At 47.6% G+C, this 11,700-nt stretch overlaps 1 protein-coding gene across 6 annotated transcripts in view; it reads left to right on the top strand.

The window, feature by feature from the left end:
• The window catches only part of MEIS1 (Meis homeobox 1), a 137,320-nt gene extending 135,690 nt beyond the window's left edge, over window positions 1-1,630 (top strand). For 3 of the 6 annotated variants that reach the window (XM_033400392.2, XM_049696415.1, XM_033400393.2), the window contains exon 12: window positions 408-1,630. In XM_033400392.2, coding sequence (XP_033256283.1) covers window positions 408-691 — 284 coding nt within the window. In that variant the 3' untranslated portion in view covers window positions 692-1,630. The remainder of the gene's footprint in view (window positions 1-407) is intronic. The other 3 variants (XM_033400394.2, XM_049696417.1, XM_004277006.4) reach the window with 1 other exon arrangement.
• Window positions 1,631-11,700: the final 10,070 nt, after the last annotated feature.

Genomic DNA, 11,700 nt, shown 5'->3' with positions numbered 1-11,700 from the left:
TTTTGTTTTTAGAAGCACAGGTTTTGCTAAGTAATCAGCCTTAGTGATCCTTTCTAATTCAGCTTCATGTGAGATGTTTTGTGACCAGCGTGTGTACTCCTGCACACTCGGTAGAGAATGTGTCAGGGCTTCTTCAGACCAGACCTCAGAGTTTCATTTTTATTAATAAATAAGACCTCAGTAGGTGGACCCGATAACAGTGACAATGAAAGGAAAACAGTTGCAAAGAGTGACTTTCCAGCACGACATTTCTCATTTTATTTTCTTCGGTATGACTCAGAAGAATACAGAGCCGTGTTCCCTCAATCACAGTGTTCCCTGGCTTTCATAGGATTGCCATAGGCAGCGCCACTCTATTGCTTTCTCATAATATTTTCTTTTTGTTTCTTTCTTTTGAATTTCTACAGGGCTGCAAAGTATGCCAGGGGAGTATGTAGCCCGGGGTGGTCCAATGGGTGTGAGTATGGGACAGCCAAGTTATACCCAACCCCAGATGCCCCCCCATCCTGCTCAGCTGCGTCATGGGCCCCCCATGCATACGTACATTCCTGGACACCCTCACCACCCAACAGTGATGATGCATGGAGGACCGCCCCACCCTGGAATGCCAATGTCAGCATCAAGCCCCACGGTTCTTAATACAGGAGACCCAACAATGAGTGGACAAGTCATGGACATTCATGCTCAGTAGCTTAAGGGAATATGCATTGTCTGCAATGGTGACTGATTTCAAATCATGTTTTTTCTGCAATGACTGTGGAGTTCCGTTCTTGGCATCAACTTTGGACCAAGGAGCATCCCTAATTCTTCATAGGGACTCTTAAAAAAAGCAGGAAATACCAACCGAAGTCAATCTGGGGGACATGCTAAATAACTATATAAGACATTAAGAGAACAAAGAGTGAACTATTGTAAATGCTATTATACTGTTATCCATATTACATTGTTTCTTATAGATTTTTTAAAAAAAATGTGAAATTTTTCCACACTATGTGTGTTGTTTCCATAGCTCTTCACTTCCTCCAGAAGCCTCCTTACATTAAAAAGCCTTACAGTTATCCTGCAAGGGACGGGAAGGTCTGATTTGCAGGATTTTTAGAGCATTAAAATAACTATCAGGCAGAAGAATCTTTCTTCTCGCCTAGGATTTCAGCCATGCGCGCTCTCTCTCTGTCTTTCTCTCTCTCTCTCTCTCTTTTCCTCTCTCTCCCTCTCTCTAGCCTGGGGCTTGAATTTGCATGTCTAATTCATTTACTCACCATATTTGAATTGGCCTGAACAGATGTAAATCGGGAAGGATGGGAAAAACTGCAGTCATCAACAATGATTAATCAGCTGTTGCAGGCCGTGTCTTAAGGAGACTGGTAGGAGGAGGCATGGAAACCAAAAGGCCGTGTGTTTAGAAGCCTAATTGTCACATCAAGCATCACTGTCCCCATGCAAAAACCACCACCTTATACATCACTTCCTGTTTTATGCAGCTCAAAAACATAAACTGAAGATTTATTTTTAATATGTTGACTTTATTTCTGAGCAAAGCATCGGTCATGTGTGTATTTTTCCATAGTCCCACCTTGAAGCATTTATGTAGACATTGTAAATAAATTTTGTGCAAAAAGGACTGGAAAAATGAACTGTATTATTGCAATTTTTTTTTTGTAAAAGTAGCAGTTTGGTATGAGTTGGCATGCATACAAGATTTACTAAGTGGGATAAGCTAATTATACTTTTTGTTGTGGATAAACAAATGCTTGTTGATAGCCTTTTTCTATCAAGAAACCAAGGAGCTAATTATTAATAACAATCATTGCACACTGAGTCTTAGCGTTTCTGACGGAAACAGTTTGGATTGTATAATAACGCCAAGCCCAGTTGTAGTCGTTTGAGTGCAGTAATGAAATCTGAATCTAAAATAAAAATAAGATTATTTTTGTCATGCTGACTCCACTGCTTGAAAAATTTGTTTACTGCCCCCCAAATTTTTCATGATCAATGCAGTAAATATAAAACTTAATTTTAGCTCCCTAAGATACATATGCATTTGAAAATCTGAACCACAAAGTAAATTATTTAATAATAGGCACTGATTTCTTTAAGCTGACTTAATGAACTAATATCAGCAAATGTAAGGCCTAAGGGCACTAAACTAACTGTAGACTCCGATTACAGCCAACAGAATTACTCATTTAATATCAGTGAAATTATTCTTGCACCTAATGGCAAAACTAAGGACTGAGTTACATCTTTCACTAAGGATGTTACCTAGGATGAGCAGTATATGTTTATTAGGAAATTAACTACATGAATGGAAGAGACCAGACTTCAAAATCTAATTTTTATAAATATGCTCTATGTTCTCATTGGATAAAACTGGTTATTAACCAATTTTCCAGAACAGCTGTACAGAATTTCTGCATGGCAGCCAGCTAGATGGTACAAAATAACATGTTTAAGCTGTAATAGCTTATAATTTCATTGAAATAAAATTGCGGCTATGAAAAGTGCTCCCCAAAGCTAAGGAAAATATACAAATATTTTATTTAAGGCAAATTCGTTTTAAAAAATCAGGCTTTTAGTAGTGACTGCTTTGTAAACAAAGGATGGGTCGGAGGAGAGTGCCTTAAACTCAAGCCTGACATTCAGGCCCATGTCACCCTATAAACCCGCCCTGAACAATTCTATTTTCTATTTGAGAAGAGAAACCAGCTGTGGGTTGGGTTTACTAGGTGACGTGTGATTGACTGACTCACCTGCTGGAGCGGCAGAGCACTCTCTCACCTTTTGTTTATGGGGCCTTGTTTCTGAACACGTGGATCAGCAGAAAGGCTCAACCTTCTGCAGCCTCTCCGCGCCTCCGCCCTCCCCCTCCCCAAATCTATGGGATTGTTTCAATTTCCTATTTGGACCCAGTGGCAATTCTTCGTCTACATAAATAGTCCTCATTCGTGAAATAATTCTCTTTTGATAGGTGGTTACTAGCAGTTAACAACCATTTATTTACTTTAAAAATTAATAATAAACTTTATAAACTAACCATCGATGTGCCCCTCCTCTCCAGTCCGTGCCCGGGTGAGTTGGTTATTTTCAGCCTTTATTCTTGAGGAAGCTCTTGCCGGGTGGGGGAGGGAAAGAAAGAGGAGGGAGGGAGGGGGGGCAGGCACTAGGAGAAGAAGGGTACTAGTGAAGGAGAATTAGGGAATACGGAGGCTGTGGAGAATCAAGATCATTAGTGTTCAGTGAATTAGAAAAAATAAAACAACCTGTGTTCTTTCCCTGCGTTCCCCCCTCTGCGTGCCGGTTTTGTGTGAGCGTTGCTGTCGACGGGTCCTTTTCCCCCCTGCCTGGGCACCCCTACCTCCCCCTTAATGCTATTTCAGCTTTTCCTCTTGCAAATTTCAGAGCCAGCTCCGAGGTTATTGAGGACCCTTAACCGAAAGACAGAAATAATAGAGGTGCTGAGAGTGTTTTTGATGTTTCTTAAAAGGCAAAAACAAAACGCCCTCTTCTAAACAAGGGCACGCAATTGTACCTGATTTTTATTTTTATTTGCGGGGGGTGGGGGTGGTGGGCGCCGGTTGAATGAGACTACTTTTTAATATGATTTAAATACTTTTCCGAAAAAAATTTAAAAATTCCCCTATCATATTTAATCAGCTGCAATTATAACACATTCGAAATGAATAATACGCCTTGACAGTATTTTTATTGTTATTGTTCATTGCATGATGTTCGACTGCTTTAGAAGCACAGGAAAGAGAAGTAAACGCGCTACAAATGGGGAATTACCCTCGTTTAGCATTAAAATTCATTTAGATAAAATTGCCACAAACATTTAAATGGGAAGATTAGTTCCCCCTCACGCCTTATTGCACTCGCTCAATGGTTCCGTTAAGAACATTTTACACGTTGGAAATTCCGTCTTCTCAGACGGCTTGCTGTTTCCTAGTTACCCACATTCAAAGCAAAGGCAGCAGCAAAGGCAGCCGCAGCAGCAGCAGGAAAAAAAAAAAAAGTTTTGGCAACTGGTCTGCAATTCATCCGCTTCTGGCCCCAGCCTCCCCTCCGCCCACAGCAGCCCGCCCCCACCCATCACCTTTCCCCTCCCCACCTCTTCTCCCCTCCCCCCCACTAGGTAACTGGCAGAGTTCTGTCGAGGAAACACGTTGCTGAGTTGTATAGTATTTGTATATAATGTTAATACAAAGAACTATCAAAAAGCCAGTCTGTCCCTCTCCCAGTCTCCCCACTCCTGCTTCTGCTCTGAATTGAGGGTTTACTTTGAAAGCGCTGAGTTTCTCACATCCCCTGCTCTGAGCCCACAAGGCACGTTTTTTGGCTTTCTTTTCTGCCGGGGCATTTCCAGGAAATACACCACTGATTCTTGCCTGTTTTAGAAACGTGTGAAAGAATTACTTTGAAAAAGTCCGTGCAACGTCTAGTTTCTCCCTCTCCTTTCACCGTCTCTCTTTCCTTCTCCCTCTGCCTCCCTCCCTCTCTCCCCCTTTCTCTCCCTCCTTCCCTCTTTCTCCCCCCCTCCCTTCGCAGAGCCGCTGGAAAAGAAGAATGTCGGCTTCGACTGCCATCTTTTGGGGATTTGGAAAAACGACTCGGTAGGAATCCGAGGGAGGCGGGGGTCGCGAGGGGTGGGGGGAAACCCCCTTATTATCCTGTGTCGGAACTGGCTCCCTTAATCTGATGCTTAAATATTTGATGTGGAAAAATTACCCATAAAATTAGTTACTAACAATTTCAAATTGAAATCACTTATCGAATTATAAACGCATTAAAGCTGTATGGATGGTATTAGGAGTTCCTCGGGAAGCAACGGGTGTCTCCTTCCAGTGCGCCCGGCCAGAGAGCTTCGCCCCGGGGAGAGGCAACCCCGCGGAGCCCGGGGACGGGGTGGGGAGGGCGGCGCTCGGGGCGCGAGCGTCCCCGCCGGGGGAGGGGACGAGCGGCGGCCAGGCCCGGGCGAAGGCTCCGGCTCGCTCTGCTCTAGGGGGCCGGGAGAAGGGAGAGGAAGGAGCGGAGGTGGGAGGCTCCGACCCCGGGAACTAGGCGCCTACTAGGAAACTTTGTTCTGAAAAGCAAAAACACCAGCGCCACCCGCCCCCTCCCTCCCGCGTCTCCCACGCGGCGCGCACACTCTGCGCGCAGGGTTGGTTGCTGTGCGCAGCGTTCCCCGAGTCTGCGGCCGGGGCGGGAGGGGAGATGCCGGTGGCCTGGGGCTGGGGCTGGGGCTTGGGCTTGGCCCGCCTCCGCGCGCCGAGAGATCCCGTGGGCCGCGGCGGCAGCTTCGAGGATCCGGGCCTGAGCGCGGCGGCCCCTGCGTCCTAATTCTGAGTCCTGGGCGGGTGCAGGGCGGACAGGTCTCTGCGTAGAGCCCAGAGCACCCTGGGGGTGGGGGGTGAGGATCGGTTCCGGCACCTCCAATAGCCTCCTACCTCCTCCCCAACCCAACAGGAAAGTCAAGTCTAAGGGGCTGCAGACTTCGTCTCTGGAGACGAGGCGACCCAGGGTCTGCGCAGAAGGTTGTGGAGAGGTACCTCCTGGGGGACTCCGGGCCCCCTTCCCTCTGAACGGCTCGGCTCGGGGTGCTTTGTGGTGGACGAGAGGCTTCTTGTTGGACTCTGGGTCCGAGTCCCGCCGCGACTCCGGGAGCGGGACTGCGAGAACTTGGGACTCGGGGCCACTTGGGACCTGGCTAGCGCCCGCCAGGCGCAGCTGGGGAGCCGTGGGCAGCACCCCGACGCCTTAGGCAGGATCTCCTCGGGATCACTTTAAAGCCTCTGCAAACTTTCTCCTGCCTTTCGGATCCCAGCAGGTCCTCGGCCCAAGTGAAGACAGTAAAAACCTGCCGATGCAGAACTCCCGGGTAGGCGCTTGGACGCCGGGTGGAGTGGCGTGGAATGGGGTCGTGCGGCGCCCTGCCTGGCCAGTCATTTCACCTCGTTTCACTCCCCTCTCCTGGGCCACCCCTCACCCACTTGACTGTGGGGCAGCCCGTGGCACTCAATTGGCCAGGTGCGGAGTCTACACGAGGTTGGGAATCCCAGGGCCCAGGACAGAACGGTGAAAGAGAGAGAATGGGAAATCGCCTCTTGAGGGGGTCGCTGAAGGCGGGGAGGTGGGGTTGGGTGGGGGTCTCATTGTGGCCCCATCTGCCTGCCAACGAGTCCGTAACGTTCTCTCCCAAGGCGGAGCTGTAAAGGAAAAACAAAAACAAAAACCCAACATACTGAGCAATCAGTTAGCCAACATTTGAGCTTTTAAGAGTCTTTGCCCTAAATACGGGTATCCCGGGGGTCTTGGTGGGGAGATGAGGGGCATTTGAGGGTCTCAGTTACGGCGGGCCGCGCCCTGGGGTCGCCCTTCCGCGTCCTGCCTACTACCCGCCCGGCGCGCTCAGCCCACCGCGGGGAAACCCAGGCGCTGAAGCCCTGGAGAAAAGGGATTTAGTTTTAAGCCAGTCTCCCATTGATCGGGTCGGTAATTCCTACCCCTGCCCACTCGCAGACACACTCACCTCTACCCTAAAGCATTAAGTTCATTACGCGAGCAATGATCTTAATCTCCAGGCGGAAAACGAGTCCCGGGACCTCGCTGATTGGGGAAGCAGTGAATAAAGTCACCTGCTCCCGCACCCGCCCGGCCGGCTTCTCAGGGCGGGGGGCTTCGAGTGGCAGGGTAAGCTGCGCAGGGGTCCCGCGTTCCACGCCGGGGCGTTTCCCGCAGGGGTCAGGGGACCCTGTGTCTGCCTTCTTCGGGATGGCGACCTTCTCGAAGGGTGGGATTGCGCTCGCTCGCTTTCTTCCTCCCCTCCCTTCTATTTTCTTCTTGGGGCTACCCCCTCGCATTTCCGCGCTCTTTTCCTCCTCCTTCCCCCCAAAGTGGCGAGTTCCCCTTCCCTTCCAAGTGTCTCCAGGCACACACACCCCCACCCCCACCCCCGCCTCGCAGCCGCAGGTCCAGCACGCAGTCCGGGTAACTCATCACCTTTTGGCGCCCGGCTACTTCACCCACCAGCGGGGTCATGGGTGGATGGGGATCGCTCAGCGAAGCCCTCTTGAAGCCACTTGCCGAGGGCACCCTGGGGCCTTTAGACAACCGGATTCCTCGATCTAGGGGAGATCCCTGCGCCCATTGATAATTCCAATTCAAAGAAAGTCAGCGAAGCGGCAAACACCCCTCGCAGACGCTTGCTCCCCATTCCCACCCCCCCCAACACCACCCTCCTGCCTTGGCATCGAGCAGCGTCTGACACCGCAGGGAGATGGAGGCGAGCCACGCGCCCCAGTCCTTACTGGCAGACCCACGAGGCGCCAGCTTGTTCTGGAGACTCAGTTTCCACCGGACAATCATGCAAGCGGGGAAAACAACGCGATGGCTGTGTAAACCCCGTTTCCCTCACCACCACCACCCCATCTGATTTTCAAAACATGCATTTTCAGGTAGTCCTAAACTGTGAACAGCGAGCTTTGTGTGTTATCTAGTGGGGGTGGGGATGGAAGAGGAGGAGACTCCCACCGCCCGCTCCAGTCTTTAATGTCTGAAATAACGAAATGCCTGTGTGGCAGCTGCTGCTTGAGCCAAAACTAACTCTTTGGAAGACAGAAAAGAGTGAAAGGCAAAGAAAGACTGTTCATTTTTTTTCCTTTGGTGCCGTTTGGGATGTCATCTGTTTCCTTGGCGACTGTGTTCAGCCCCAGGAGCCCCTGGGCTCCTGGATTGTTAGGGGGGAAAAAGCATGCTATTTCTGCACCGTCATTTATCACTGTCACCGCATAATGATTCCCCTTGCAGCCCCTTATTGATGTTTGTAATTGCATTATCTCATAAAGGAGGATGATCAATGAAACCGAGCCGTGCATTCTGGGGTCAGAGGAAGCCAAAGTACTGTTTGTCCCCTTTAATACAACAAGTACTCATTATCTTTAGGTCTGCATTCAAAAAATGATCTGATCTGGGGCTGACCCTGTCGGACATCCCAACACTTTTTAAAACGCGGTTTGTGTAACCTTTTGCTTAAATGCTAAATCAAGTACCTGTCTTGCATTTCAACGAAACAAGATGCTAAAACTGAATGGGAAAAGCGTTTCTTTTTCTTTTTCCTTTTTTTTTTTTTCGGGAGGGGTGCGAGGGTGCGATCGTCTGAAGATGTGCGCAGTTTTACACTGCAACTGCTTAGTGAGATCATGTAGAAAAAGCAACCCCCATCAACAAGGGACCCAAGTTATCTAATGAATGAAAAAATTGGGGTGAGGGGGGAAAGGTATCTGGGAGCATTTAACAAGGTCGGTACTAAAAGATCAGAATGAAACCACATCCGGTTTAATTAATAAGAGCTATAAACTGAAATAATTCCCCATGATTCTGCCCTTGCTTCTCCCTTTTACAGAGTCATATCTCTTCGTTTTAGATAAATGACTTTTGTGCCTGTTCGATTCTCACAACAATAACTAAATCAGTTGCACGCTCTGTATCTGAAACCTTCTACAAACTCCAGCAAATAAAAAGAAGTTCATTCGTCTATTAAGGCAAGTATTTAGTTGAGCAGAAATGTCCCAGTAACACTGAATGGAGTTCATGTAATCCCAAGAAAATCAAGTCATCTTGTTGCACTGAAGTAAATGAAAAAACACAAAGGAGGAAAGGTCCAAGTGTAATTTTAAACTAAATGCATTATTGGACTGTCACAGTGAAAACTGTGCTTGTGTGGCTGGGATGGAGGGAGTAGACATCAACTTAGCTCACATTTAACTGAAAGGTTTTATAAAAGAAACAAGTATCCCAGGGTTGGTTATCATTTTAATTTGTGGAAAGAGGAGAAATGGAGACAATTTAAATTCATCATCTCAGTACATTAGGGTGAGTAACTCCTTCAAAGACAAAATTAAGCAAAGAGCTTATTTTAAACATTGCAAGGCTGTATTACCAAAAATAAGTTTCCAGTCTTCTGAAGATGAATTCTTCCATGTTAATAAGACTACCAAAAAGAGAAAAAAGAAAAGACTAGGACCAGTTGTTTATTTTAAAAGTTCTAGAAATAATTTCTAAATAATGTAAATCAATATTTTAAATAAAAGATCTAAATGAAAAACCTTCACCATATAAGAAAATGAGGACTAGTTAAATAAAATAGTGTGTCCCGATAATTTGACACCTTGACATAAGACCTTAAATCGAATGATAGCAAATGAAGGGCAAAAATACTCCCCTTTGGAAAAAGAACTTTAATAATAAAGCTTTAAAAAAGTTTTAATTGTGTCGAACCATCATTTAATTTTTCTCTAGGGCAGATTCTTCTAAAAAGTATTATTTCCCAGGAATTCTGTTAAAGCACGTTGAAATAGTATGTGTTTTGTATTGTTTAAATATTGTGGCACTTTCGTTCTTTGAAAATGCTCAAACTGAAATGGATATGCGGCCACGCATATATTTACTATAAATGGTGTCTTGTCGTTAACATAAAATATTAAAGGGAAAATAAAACTTTGGGCTTTGTCAGTTGAGATAGAATTTTTTAGCATACTACTCTGATTTTCCAAAACACACAAGTGAAACGCCTTGATTTTAACCAATCAACACAAATCTTTCTCTTATTTGGTTGGGGATGTGGCATCCTGTACGTTTTCTATTTTTAATATTTACTGTTATAGCCCACGGTTAAAATAATGAAAAATTAGTTTCGTTTCAGATATTATTTATTTATGGAACGAACATGATTAAAACATAAACACACACAAACTGCAGCTGCAACAGAAAAAAAAACTTGATTTACGGTTATTAAATCTTTGATCGTCATGTTAATGTTTCTTTTTCTACCTTTCATTTGCATTTTAATCTATCGAATCTTTACAATTTTGCTGCTTCCTATTTCAATGATTGATTACAGGTCTGAAATAAGAAAAACCAAGCCTAGCTTTTCTTTTTCCTTTCTTCTATTCGCTTTCTTTTTTCTTCCCCCCCCCTTCCCCCTTGTTAGATTTCTGAAACTTTCTCTCAATGCTAATGTAGACGGGACAAATTAATTCTGCTCTTTTAAATGTCAAAGATATAAATAAAAAATGTTTTCTGTCCCAAATGTGAATATTTTCCCAGCCGTTTGTTTTCCAGTCGTAAAAGATCATCCCAGCAAAACGCAATTAACAGTGAAACACACACCCACGGCGGCGTGGATTTTTTAAAAAGGACGTGTTTTTTGTGAGTTAAAGAAAGGTGAGAAGTTCATCGTCCCTTCATCATCAGTAGCCTGGCGCGCGGCTTCTTTTCTCTCTTAACACACACTCAGAGATTTGGTCTCGAGTTCTATCTGTGATCTAAGTCACACAAACAAAAACAAGCCTGGTGGGGGCTTGCGGTGATTAAGTTGATTTCTTGAGACAAGCAGTATAAAGACAAAAGGGGAAGCGACGCAGGACTGTTTGTTTTCTTTCCCCAGCTTACCACTGCCCCTTTGCCCCTTTCTCCCCCCACCCCCCCTCCCTCCCCCGATTTCCCCCGCTTCGCGGATAAGATGGTCATTTGCTGACCGCTTTGCCGGTACGCGTCACTTTTCGCGCTGGCGTGAAAGCGAGTGTGGTGGTGGTTTTGGAAGGCGCCGGCCGGGCGTAGGCTGGGCGCATCCTCCCGGCAGGGCTGCGGGGGGCGGGGGCGCGGGGGCCCTGGGACTCTGGAAGGCTCTGGCCGGGAACAGATTGCGCCTCGGGCCCGGCTGGGGTTCGGGCTCGGGGTGAGAGACGCGCACCTCGCCGTAGCAGAGGAGGCGAGCCTCAGGTGCGAGAGCCCAGGCCGGATGGGAGCGCGTGCAGCCTCTCCCGCCAGCCGCAAGTCTGGGCACCTGAGAGGAGCGCCCGCACCCCCAGCCCAACTCCGCGTCCGCGCCTCCGGGCCGAGCCCTCTCGGTGAGGTTTTAATGCCTGCGGGCGCAGAGGAGCCGGCAGAAGAGTGAGGACCGACTTCTCCGGCGGGTCCAGGCTGCTCGCGCTCTTGTCCGCGTGTGGCGCGCTGTGCCCGGGCGGAGGGCGAGCCGGGGGAAGTCGGAGGGACGGGACGCCCCCACCCCGAAATCTCTGTGTGGGCAGGCACACCAGCAAGAATCGGGGTGAGGGCCGTGAGAGGGAGAAATGGCCCAGGCAGAGTCTTTCCAGATCAGCCTCTGGGCTCCGTGCGCACCCAAGGGCGTGCCCACGGACGGGGGCGCCGACCATCTTCCCCCGGCTGGGTCCCCCGGGCTCTGCGTAGCTCCCTTTCTCCTAGAGACCCCAAGGGTGGCTGCCGCGAGGGGGTCGATCTTCATTAAAGTGGACGCACCAGGCGGTTAAAGGGGGGGGGGGAAGATATTTGATCCGGGTCGACCCTTTGTCTTGAAGCAGATTAGGCAGCCTAGAAATAGGAGGAAAAACAGAAAGTCTAGACAGGAAAACTTACTGTGTTCACAAAATATAAAAATGAACTGAGCGGTCTGGTACCTCGAGGGGTGAAGATAGATCCTTGTAGACAAGAGGGAAGACGAGACTGGGAAGATTTAAAGTGAAAGAAACCGCAGATTATTAAGAAAGTAATAGTAACGTGTCCCATACACTACGGTTTTATTGTTGGGTAGTAACTACCCGATTTATTTATTGCCAGGTCTATATAATAGAGATAATGACCACAAACTCAAGATAAATTCTTAGGCGCCCAGCCGGACAATTCTTT

Source organism: Orcinus orca, chromosome 13, assembly GCF_937001465.1.
Source record: "Orcinus orca chromosome 13, mOrcOrc1.1, whole genome shotgun sequence".
NCBI lineage: Eukaryota > Metazoa > Chordata > Mammalia > Artiodactyla > Delphinidae > Orcinus > Orcinus orca.
This window is presented reverse-complemented; position numbering and strand designations above follow the sequence as displayed.